The 12,581-nt window shown below is 33.9% G+C and overlaps 1 protein-coding gene across 9 annotated transcripts in view; it reads right to left on the bottom strand.

Annotated features, from left to right (window-relative positions):
• The window catches only part of LOC113248376 (lysine-specific demethylase 6A-like), a 147,690-nt gene that overhangs the window by 17,013 nt on the left and 118,096 nt on the right, over positions 1–12,581 (bottom strand). For 5 of the 9 annotated variants that reach the window (XM_026489776.4, XM_026489777.4, XM_026489779.4 and 2 more), the window contains 6 exons: positions 12,464–12,528; positions 12,310–12,384; positions 11,504–11,652; positions 7,157–7,271; positions 3,501–3,688; positions 2,615–2,756 (listed from right to left, as the gene is read on the bottom strand). In XM_026489776.4, the coding sequence (XP_026345561.1) occupies positions 2,615–2,756; positions 3,501–3,688; positions 7,157–7,271; positions 11,504–11,652; positions 12,310–12,384; positions 12,464–12,528 (734 nt within the window). Of the gene's footprint in view, positions 1–2,614; positions 2,757–3,500; positions 3,689–7,156; positions 7,272–11,133; positions 11,173–11,503; positions 11,653–12,309; positions 12,385–12,463; positions 12,529–12,581 lie in introns of all 9 variants that reach the window. The other 4 variants (XM_048213435.2, XM_048213433.2, XM_048213434.2 and 1 more) reach the window with 1 other exon arrangement.

Genomic DNA, 12,581 nt, shown 5'->3' with positions numbered 1-12,581 from the left:
CTGACATAATTGTTACATATTTTAATCTACATCTCTCAATCCATGCACTAGTATATTTACTTACAACTATCTTTTACCCTCCTGCCTCCATTATCTCTCCCCAACTTCCTACTGGAAAAATACACAAAGACAGGAATTTGTACAGAGTGTTTATAAATGCCCAGGGCTTACCCCAGGTCCTCCATTCAATTACTACTCAAATACTGATTAAATGAAAGCTATACAAGTAGGCATTGTTGGCTGATAGATGTACATTTTCAGAGTTGGCTAAAAGACTCTGGTTAATATTTTTGATCAGAGCACCAATTAAATAGCAAAGCTGCATGCAGAATTCTGAAATTATAATAAATGATCAACCTTCAACATTATTCCACAATTTGTAAGCATGTATTTTAAAAAAGACCCAACCACCCAAAAAATCCAGCTGAAATGGAACATAGGTAAATAAATAGATTCACTTAGGTCTTTTTTTTTTTTAAATGTGTATGTAAAATATGGATGAAAATGGTTTTCAGGAATTTAAGTAGAAGATAACCTAAATTTATATATTCAAATTCAACATTAAGACAGGGGCCACACTCAGACCATGTAATTTAAATTGCAACCACAGAAAATGGGAACATTTTCTATCGTTAAGTTTGCTGTCCCTGATTTAAAATACTGAGACAAACTGGAAAGGGTCTAGAGGGTAGTAAGAGATATTTTAAGTTAATGAACAACAGATAAGAACACCACAGATAATAACCTTTTTGTGATTCCTTTTTTCTTTTTATCCCACAATCCAATTTATGTGTAAGTCCTTCAGTTCTAGTTTCACAACTATTGTAGTGATTCCTCCCTCCACTTCCACTGCTACAGCTACAAATCAGTCTAAAATTTAGTACCTGATCATTTATGTGAACTCACTACCACACATATTCCTTTCATTGATTCTACCACAGTTACACCAGCTTTTCTATCTGTAAGTGTATCAAAGTTTTTCTCATTTAAGCCTTTTTTAGGCTTAAATGTTTTATAGGCCTGAAATACTCTACTCCCAGGTCTGCTCATGGTTATCTCCTTTTCATTATTCAGGTCCAACTATCGAAAATATACTCTTAGAAGTCACTTTAGCAAAAGCAGCACTATGTACCCTGTAAACAACAACAAAAAAAACTGCCCTATTTTATTTTACTTGTATTACTTAACGGTAACTTATTTACCTGATTCAGAATTTGCCTGTCTGGCTCCACTAAAATGTAAGCCACATCACTCAAAGATTCTGTCTTACCATCTATCTTCATTGCCAAGAACAGTGTCTGGCATAAACACTGCAGTTCTCAAACACAGTGATTCATTTTGCATAAATTCTAACCCACCCCCACCCCCCCAAAAATCTAAGGCACTGGGAAGAAATAGTTCATTTTGGCCAAGCCAGTGAATATTTTCAAGAAATAGACTTAAAGTAATGAGCTTAATAGAGAAATCAGTAAATGATCACTACATGTAGACTTTTAATAGGAATTAATACAAGAGTTTTGACTAAATGCTCTTTCAGATGTTTCTGATTTAAATTTCAAATATGTGTCAAAAATGGAATGAGTCCCTATAAAAAACAGTGGACGGGCATATTACCATGGCCTCAGCTTTTGTTTGGACAGATTTATTAGAAATTTTCAACACAGAATTGAAATTGTTCATATAAACCAGCATTGATTTTAAAGACAGTGGCCTAACAGATTTGGAAGACATGATAAATCTTCTTCTCCTCTTTATGTGTGTGTGTGTGTGTGTGTGTATACATATGTATATACATGTATATGTGTTTTTATATATGCATGTATATGCACACAAACACACACACACACACACACATATATATATGCCCTGAAAATACTTAACAAATAACAATAAAAAAACTCCAGCAGCTTAGTTATATATCTATAACATCCCACATTCCTCTGACCACAATTACTGTTCACTGGACATAGTGAAGGGGAGAGGGAAAGAAAAGCATATAAACTACAATTTGAAGAAATACAGTTAAGTGGCAGCGTCTGAAAACGTTACTCAAATACACCTATAATAAATGGAATGAAAACCAGGTTAAAAAATGAGAAATTACTACAATATATGTATTCAAATTGGTAATCTATTAGTTTTGTAAGCTTAGTTTAAGAAGCTAATATGGAGAGGATTTAGATAGAACAGCCAGAAAATTCAACCATTTCAGTTAAATCACTATTGTAAATGCTAATTTCTTTATCGGACATTTATTTTCTAATACCATTCTCACTCTGTTGCTACAGGCAGACTTTCAATATTAAAACTAAAGTAGTCCTGGAAAATCAGTTTGGTGAAAGGGCAAGAGAAAAAAACACAGATTATGAATTTAATGGTATGGAAACATTCATTTATGCCTTTATTCCTCTCTGTACCATAATAATCACTGTCTATTTGGAAAAGAAAAAAATATTTTTAACATGTGAATTCTCTTTTGTCAAGACTTCTAGACCATTTTAACATTTGGCATTAATGGACATCATAATTTGGGGGAAAATACTGATTAATTAACATTCCCATCACACTCACCACACCCCACAAAAACAGACTATAGCGATTTGGAAATACTTACTTAATCATTTCAAAAAGCTTGGGATCTGAGACTTTGATATTTCGTGCCATATTCCAAGAAAGATGCACCATGGGTACTACTGACTTCACACTTTGCAGTCTGTTCCATTCATACCGTTCCACTGCCAATTTATACTGGCAGGCTAGAAGGAAAAAATTTTTAAGTTATAAAGCTACCAAAATTAACAAAAGATATGAAGATAATTATTACCACCTAATACCAATTCTAAAAACCCGAAAACACGAACAGATTCTGTTATGAGAATTATAGTTTAAAAATATTTATCCATGTAGGGGCACTTGGCTGGCTCAGTCACAAAAGCATGTAACTCTTGATCTCAAGGTTGGGAGTTCAAGACCCCTCCCCCAAATTAAAAAACTTAAAAAATTATCATGAAAACAGCATTTACTAGCATTGTGAGGCTCACTTTATATCTTGTTTCATTTCACCCTTTCAAATCTTTATTGATTTTAATTCTAATTTTCTAAATAAAGCTGGGTTGTTTACCTTATATATATGAAACAAACTTTAATACAAACTAACAAAGCTGACTATTCCTATAATATACCAGATGAAATAAAAATTTTCAAGAATGAGTATACTGATTTGCTTACTCCCATAAAAGCCTTCCTTTATAAAAGCAACACACGACACTCCAAAATATCCAAAGTATATCCACCATGACTACGAAAGCATACATGTGTTATCTGCCCAAGTATTTGTTGTTGGATATTCACTTATTAATTTGAATACACTATCCATACAAACAAGACTTTTCCAAGCAGACACAATTTTCCAATATTTACTGAATTATTTTCTAATAAAATAATACCAACTAGAAATAATCTTCTAAAATGAAAAATGGGTGAATGGATTATTAAAATACCTGTAAGTGGACCAACATTCCAAGCAATATTGTTGCACCAGCCAACAGCCTGAACCCAATGCACAGTGCCTGCATTTATCCAGACCAAATCTCCAGGTCTCTGAATAAATCTATATACAGGGACATTTGCTTCATAAAGATCTTCAAGGTTGGGCCACCAAGAACTCATCAGGAAATTCAAATTATTTCTGGGGGGGGGGGGATGGGTGGGAAGGAGTAAATAACATAATGAATTAAGTTTTTTTAAATGTCTCATAAAAGATGGGGAGACAATTTCCAAATGCTAAAAGATACTTTATGTATTTCACTGAAAGTTAACAGCACTGTAACAAGAACTGCATCTTTCAAAAGTAAGGGCATGTAAGTATTAAGGGATAATCCCCAAAAATACTAATAGCAGGTGAATATACAGACTAATTTGAAGATCTATACTATACGCTTAAATTCATTTCAGAAGTACGAAAGTCAAAGATTCAAACTACACCTAAAAAGATGAATTTTTAGTTTTCTTTCAAAAAACCATTTTTGATTCATTCCTTCTTTCTGAGTAACCTCTTAACATCAAGGAATCTCTAAAAAGGAAACTGAGAGTAGGGATCACAAGAACCCATTTAACTTCTCAACCAGAAGCACTGGGACACACATAAGAAAAAGGACCTTTCCCCTCAATTACCAGCAATAGAAAGTCCTTTTTTTCCTTCTCATGAATCACTACCACCAGCAGCAATACCAATGCAGAGACGAAATTACTAAATTTTTATTTTAAACTGATTTATTATTCTCCTCCATCACAATATGAAGTATTTTAAAGTAACTACAATACCAATTCTTTCCTGTAAGAATTCAGTTGTACTTCAATTATTTTTCTTAAGAGAAAATTCACATCATAGAATTGTTCCTTTCTGAAGGTCTAAAAATAGCATTGCCTTATTTCTGTTTTCTCTTAAGAAAGATGATAAAGGCTGTCTTGTAATTGTCTATAAGGAAACTGCTTCTCTTTTTCCTCCAAAAATGAAAGGACTTTTCTTGAGGTAAGTCTAGCAAATACTGATAAATGAAGGGCTGAAAATTGTGTGTTTTCTGTGAACTCTGCAATGTTATCAGAAAAATATAAAGAGGGGGGCGCCTGGGTGGCACAGCGGTTAAGCGTCTGCCTTCAGCTCAGGGCGTGATCCCGACGTTATGGGATTGAACCCCACATCAGGCTCCTCTGCTATGAGCCTGCTTCTTCCTCTCCCACTCCCCCTGCTTGTGTTCCCTCTCTCGCTGGCTGTCTCTATCTCTGTCAAATAAATAAAATCTTAAAAAAAAAAAAAAAGAGGGATGAGGGGCAGGGGAAAAGAGTTGGGGGGTAGGGAAGGAGGGAAAAGAAAAAAGAAAACAATTACAAGCATAGTATAAATCTTATTTTACCCACACACTGCCAACATTAAAGTGGAAACACCCCATAAAAGGGGGGGGGCGTGGGTGGCTCAGTTGATTAAGCAACTGCCTTCAGCTCAGGTCATGATCCTGGAGTCCTGGGACCAAGTTGGCACTGGGCTCCCTGCTCAGTGGGGAGTCTGCTTCTCCCTCTGACCCTATCCCCCTCATGCTCTCTCTCTCATTCTGTCTCTCTCTCATATAAATAATCTTAAAAAGGGGGGGAGGAGCCATATAAGGCAAATAGGTTATGCATTTTTTCTGAAGTTTAAAAGTGTTCGCTGATTTAAAGATGTTAAGTATAGTCCTGAAATAAACTATAAAAGTTTTAAATATTAGGAGCAATATTCTGCTCTATGCAAAATAAAATTTACTGAAAATCTGAGATGTGATTTCTTCAATTTAGGATGAATTAATCTAACTTGGTATTACTCCAAAACTCAACCTTTTTAGATATCAGTGTTTTCCAACTATCTTTGACCTAAATATACCTGTATTATTTTAAAGCAGTTAAACCGTGAAAATAGTTCCCACTCAGAATAGTAAGAATATTTGTACTGTACATGTTAACAGTTATGATATACCTCCTTATAACTTTAAGATATAGTTCTTAGGGTACCTGGGTGGTTCAGTCAGTTAAGCATCTGACTCTTAATTTCAGCTCAGGTCAAGATCTCAGGGTCATGAGATCAAGCCCTGCATCAGGCTCCACGCTCGCTGTGGAGTCTGCTCAAAATTCTCTCTCCCACTCCTTCTGTACCCCCTCAACTCAAATGTGCACATGTGTGTAGGCCCACATTCTCTCTAAAATAAATAAAATCGAGGGGGAGGGCAGGGGAGGGAGGGGGAGGGGGAGGGGAGGGAAGGGAAAGGGGAGGGGAGGGGAGGGAAGGGAAAGGGGAGGGGAGGGGAGGGGAGGGAAGGGAAAGGGGAGGGAAGGGGAGGGAAGGGAAGGGAAGGGGAGGGGAGAAGGAAGAAAGAGTGAGTTCTTAAATACAAAAGAGATTTCCATCAGACCCTTCTCCATCCTCTACTTAAGCCACCAGTTTGCTGGTCAATAAACATTCAGAAAAGAGAATATTACATTATTTTCCTGATAAAATTTTAAATGTTTAGAACTCTGACCTTTCTTATCACAAGAAAAATTATACATAGAGAATAAAAAGTGATATCTTGCCAGTAAGAAAACTGTTATGTATTGTTTAAACTACCATGAAACACTTTTTGTTTTTAAGATTTTATTTGACAGAGAAAGATACAGCGAGAGAGGGAAAACAAGCAGGCAGAGTGGGAGAGGGAGAAGCAGGCCTCCTGCTGAGCAGGGAGCCCCAATGAGGAGCTCAATCCCAGGATCCTGGGATCATGATATGAGCCGAAGGCAGACGCCTAACGACTGAGCGACCCAGGCACCCCTACCATAAAACACTTTTTACTAAATCATACATACTGAGTGAAGAACCTCCAAAATTGATATTTGAAATGTGTATGGATTTAAAAATAGTCACATACGTTAATTATTATTAGGATTTCATCCAATTTTTTGTATTTCATAAACATATCATTTACCAGTATCATTATCGACTCTGAAAATAGCAGGGGATTCACTTGCTACTGAACACTGATAATTTTAGGCTCATATTAGAGATCTACAAACTTGAATTATTAGCAAGGTATATGAATGCTTAATTTTACACTTTTAACCCATTTATTATCAGTCAGATTAAGTCAAACTTTTCTGTAAAGCACATTTAAAAAAGAACGTGCATTCACACTCAATTTTTTTTTTTTTAAAGATTTTATTTACTTATTTGACAGAGATAGAGACAGCCAGCGAGAGAGGGAACACAAGCAGGGGGAGTGGGAGAGGAAGAAGCAGGCTCATAGCGGAGGAGCCTGATGTGGGGCTCGATCCCAGAACGCCGGGATCACGCCCTGAGCCAAAGGCAGACGCTTAACCGCTGTGCCACCCAGGCGCCCCCACACTCATCAATTTTTAAAATAATTTTAAAAAATTCTTTACTCCCTATCCTTTGAAATCATACCTGTTGTTACTGCATGGACTGGTTTCATCTTTCATTTAGTGTTATTCCACATAACATAAAGTAAAAAAGATTCCAAATAATACCATTTAAAATAAAATTTTTGGATAATTGGAAATTTAGAATCATACATTGTCCTTTATAATAAATGTCTTCTGAAAATTATGTGAAAACAAATTCTGTTGAGAAACCTACTTTTCACAAAAGTCATTCAGAACACCCCAATAATCTTCAGGAACAACAAACCATTCACAATCACCTGGACCAATATTTATGTTAACAGAGCAGAAGTTGTTATTTTCTTGGTGACCTGAAAAGAAAAAGGGAAAACAAACGTATATGTTATAGTGTAAATTCAATGGGAGAAAATGTGCCTTTAAATCACTGGGTCGTTTCAAGAGTGAAATACGCTTGTAAATTACAGAACAGCACATAATAAGCAATAAATATTACCTACTGTCATTATTACTACTACTTCCTCCTCCATAAAGTACTCCCAATTCTTACAGAGAATCAAAGAATTGAAGAGGTAGGGTTTTCAAATATAACTTAGTTATTTAACAACCTGTAGCTCCTCTACAGCTCTTATAAACATCCCAATTTGATGCTGATGCACACTGTAAATGTTTCTATCCACAAGTAGGTAGGTATTATCCTGGAAAGGAGTTTTAAAATTTGAGATCTGGGGACACTGTGACAGATTTACTTAAAAAACAAAAACAAAACTTTGTAATAAAGGACCTGAGAACAATCTGAATTTTTCAGAACACATTTCAAGATCATGTCAAAATGTAAACTGTTATACAGCAAGGCACCACTTCTATGTATGGTAGTAGAGGAACAAAATCCTTACCAAATAATCAGCAATTTAAAATCAATGTTTCTTTTGAATTATACTGAGCAAATTAAAATATAGTAAACATTTCGTCTAAGAAATTTCAAAGCATTACAAAGGATGCTGTTCAAGAACTAATAAAGAACTATACGAAGATACTAGAAACCTTAACCGCTTTTAGGCACAAATGACAGAGACATAATCTATTAAGTTTTGTTTTCCCTCATAGATTTTAAAAGAAAAAAGACATTTTTTCATTTTCTTTATTTCATTTTTCATACAATATTTACTTTTATAACATATCTAAATTGGATAATTTAAAAAACAAAATAAATCCTAATAGAATCAGTCTAATACCATATATATATAAGGGAAAAAAACCCTTGCCATATGAAATTCTTGCTTAGTATTACAAAGGTATTAATGATAAGGATCAAGATCTAAAAGTCTTCTGTCATTAATTACAACTCTCCTGGTCTCTTTCAACTTTACCACTACAAGTGATAAAGTATTATGTAAGTGAATTTACAATAATGGCGTGGGAATATAAACATTCCAACCAATGGGTTCCATCAACATCGAAATCCCTGAGGAGATTTAAAAATCTGGGTATCTCAAAGGAGACCTTGATTCAGCATTTCTTCAAAAAGATTTTCAGATTTCAACAAAGTTGGGAACCCTAACTCATTTAAAAATAAGAAACAACCTATTTTAAATAAATCATATGGCTCATATACAGTGAAAATGTAAAAAAGCAAGCACTCTGGTTATCAAACTATAACTGATACCAGTAATAAAAATAAAAACAGAAAAGCAAAAGATGTTGATATACAGGCTACAGACATCAGTACATATAGAGAAGAATGGTTATTTGCTGCCGGTATCTGCCTTTACAGATAGTGTAAAGATAGTTTACTTGCCACAACTCATAGACTGTTAAATATTTGCATTATGATCTATTACATAATCTACGTCAATGCAAAGGAAACAAAGATGATTTGAGTTCGATGAAAATTTTAGATTTTTAAGATTTTAAATCAGAAGATGGTAAACTACCGCCCATGGGCCAAACATCTGTTCTTGTAAATAAGACTTTCACGGAACACAAATACACCATTGGTTTATGTTTTGTATACGGTGTTTTCATTCAACAAATCAGAATTAAGCAGCTACTGTAACAAAAATCTTACACACTATCATTAGTTCTCACTGCTGGTTGGTAAACTATTGTATTAAGACAGTTATAATTCAACAGCATTTTAACTGATATACGTATCACCACAGTTCAACATTTTATTAAAAAAAAAAAAAAAAGCCAGTGCATATTCATTCAAGAAAAATGAACTTCATGAGGTAGTGCCAAATAATTTTCTCCATTCCACAGGAAAGCATTGTATTTAATATACAAGGATGTTCTTGCTGTGCAAAACAAAACCATTACCGTACATTGAAACTACCAAAGTGTTCACTACAATATATCTATCTTATAGAAAAACAATGGACAAAAAAATTAGAAAATTTAAATGCAGTATCTCATCATCAAACCTCTTTCTAAAAGTTAAAAAAGAGGAAGAAAGGGAGGGAGGGAGGGAAGGAGGAGGAAGAAGAGAAGAAGAAAAAAAATTAAGACTGAAATCAAAGTCAGTGTCTGGCTAAGAAAGAAAGTGGTAAGCAGACAGTTGAGTTAGTTAAATTGTATTTCACTTCCGTGAGTAAAATCAATGTATCTAGAGAAAATCAAATGGTTCCAGACTATTAAGTCTTTTTTTTTTTTTTTGAGAAAAGCTACTCAATGAAGATGTTGAAAGCAATAGTCAATTATAATAAAAAGATAAATAATTATAAGCAGTTTCTTTTGTTGAAAGCAATAGTCAATTATAATAAAAAGATAAATAATTTTAAGCAGTTTCTTTTGTTCCTTAACAGGTAAACAGATTTTACTAATTAGTACTTGCGAATTCATCTAACTGCTAATTCATTTAACTAACTGATCTTGAGGAATCAAGACCAAATGTTACGTGACTGAAAGGTTAGTCTTTATAAGTAGTCTTTGTAGGACAAACTATAGTGAGAATATTTTCAAAGAAGTTGAAAACATTAAATTAAATACTACTAGAAAGGAATACATTAGAACATATTACAACTTATGGTGGAGAAAATGTGTGAAGAGAGGAAAGAATTTACAGTACATACTAGAAAAGTCTGTTAAAAGGTAAAATGATTAATGCCTATGGCTATTCACTGGCAGATACTTGATTATGTACCACTCTTGAAGACTTAACGAATTTAGCTCCATGAATTTTTGTCAGAAATAAAGCTGACCACTCTGAACTGCCCTATTACATGGCAATATTGAAATTGTAATTTTTAGAGCATCAAGGTTGAGACTGAACATTTTCTGCATGAGAGCAACAACCATCAGCTACAGTGACTAAACAGTGACAGATAATAAAAATTTTGTTACAGTCTTCAAAATGATTCTTTAGAGAGTCAACCTAAAATTACAAAGCAAAATTAAAAACAGTAAAGTCATTTGCAAAACAGTATTTTTGGAACCCCAAGTATTAGCAAGCTGCTTTTTACACGTTCTGTGCTTTTAAAAATTGAACAAGAAGCCATACATCCATTCCCTCAAATATCTGCAGCATATATTTTTCAAGCTCAAACTAAAATTCTAACATCATGTTTCAGATCTCAATCAATGCAGTGTAGAAAACCTTTCCATACTGTAAAAGCCATTGCAAATGAGAAGATTCCAAATGGGAACTGTGAAGGATTAATCTGAAATGCAATGAGACACAGAATGAAAATACCAAGTAAAAGAACAGAATTTGATAAATGCTTTCCAACCAATTAATATGCTCAATAAAACATGCTTATAGATAGCAGTATTTGGCAGTGCCTATTTGTGTGAGAAGCCATTTTTAAAGATAAACTACTTAGATCTCATCGCAGAACAGCTTTCATTGATACACATCTGCAAGCTGACTCTGATAGGGAATGCTAACTTCAAACCCCAATAAAGTGAAATTTCATTCTCCCATGAGGAGGAAAAACTGTATATACTCAATTAATTTGTATTTTGACCTCTGTCAATAAAAAGCCATATAAATATTTTTTCTACTATATGAATACCTACAAAATATCCTCAATTTTACATCGAGTCTTACATCCTTCATTAGAAAATTTCTAAATTACATTTTTATAAAAATGAAACATAACAGGACAGAATAGAAAATACAGGCTAATACTGGTGTACTATATATTTAATATCTTCAAAGAAATTTTTATTTTCTACAGTAAGAATATTAGTTCATTATTATGACATAGCTCTTACTTGTAACTGTGGTGAAGAAAATTTTGCAAACAATTGAGCCTGTAAATCAATGGGATAAAGACAAAGCTTTTAAATTGCTTATCTCCTTACTCAGATAAGCAATTTACTGAGTGGTTTACTGCCTCCTTCCCAACTAAACTTTTTGGATTATTTTCATGTTTACATATAAAAAAAATAAAAGACACATAGAGAAAACTACTCTCAGCTAAATTACAGAAATAATTACAAATATCTTTATGTATGAGACAGAATTAACTCATTTGGCTTTGGCTTTATTAATTTCAAATGTTTCGAAGAAACTGGTTTTATGTGTGTTTCATATTTGATTAATTCTTCAGTTATACAAGATATATTAGTTTACAAAAATAACCTGGTGTTCGACTCCCTGGGACTTTCATGTATAGCTGAACTGTATTCATGCCCAGCACCGTATGACCAAGGTGGCTTAGAAGGTTTCCTGCTGATACCACACGCACGAAGGCAGGAAGTTTAGTCAGCTCATGTAGCTGCAATTTCCACCTGAAATGAAGTAATAGATCAAAAGTGTCACCTTGTTGCAGATATTTAAGAGAATTTACCAGGTCTCTGAAAATACTGTGTTCCAATCAGAAACACATTTAAATCTCTAAGTATTGTATTTTTAAGGTTAGAAGTAGTAGAATGTTAGCTCTTCAAAGGAAAAAAAGATCTGAAATAAATCAAGATCACTGAAAAATTTAAATCCTAAAAATTTATAATTTTAGGAATAGAACAGGGGCACAACCTGAGTGGTTCAGTCCATTAAATGGCCAAAATTCTGACTCCGGGTCAGGTCATGATCCCAGGCTCCTTGCTCAGTAGGAAGTCTGCTTCTCCCTCTCCCCCTGACGCTCCCCCCCAGCTCATGCTTTCTTGTACTCTCTCTCTATAATAAATAAAATCTTAAAAACAAAACAAAACAAAAAAGAAAAACTAATTTTTCTTTTCTAATTTGTAAACTTACTCTTTTGATATTCCTCAGTAACTAAAATCAATTGCAAAACCTAGCAAAAATCCTTTCAGAATGCTAGTGTTTTTAACTAAGACTTCTATGGTAACATAAAAAAACAACAATAACAATGACTAGGGTTGAAAAAAATATGAAACTAGACAACTTCCAATCTTGTGATTGAAACTGCACATAACTGGAGGACTTACTTTTTGTCATCGGAGAGGTCAATGTTGGTTCCAAATTTTATGGTTTTAAAAGGTCCTTTCCTTCTCCTTCCAGAACTTAAAAATAATTTTTTTAAGAATATTAAATCCATGAATTTTAGACAGAAATACTGAATGAACACTAAATGCTACTTACGAATCTGAAGATATGGATTCAGTATCTGAATATTCTTTATGTTGTGTTCTTTTCTCATTTTCTTCCTATAGATTAGCAAAAACACTCATTCTCAGTACCTATTACAGGCTACAATTTC

The sequence above is a fragment of the Ursus arctos genome, chromosome Y, assembly GCF_023065955.2.
Source record: "Ursus arctos isolate Adak ecotype North America chromosome Y, UrsArc2.0, whole genome shotgun sequence".
NCBI lineage: Eukaryota > Metazoa > Chordata > Mammalia > Carnivora > Ursidae > Ursus > Ursus arctos.
Note: the sequence above shows the minus strand (reverse complement) of the source record. Positions and strands in the feature narration are given on the sequence as shown.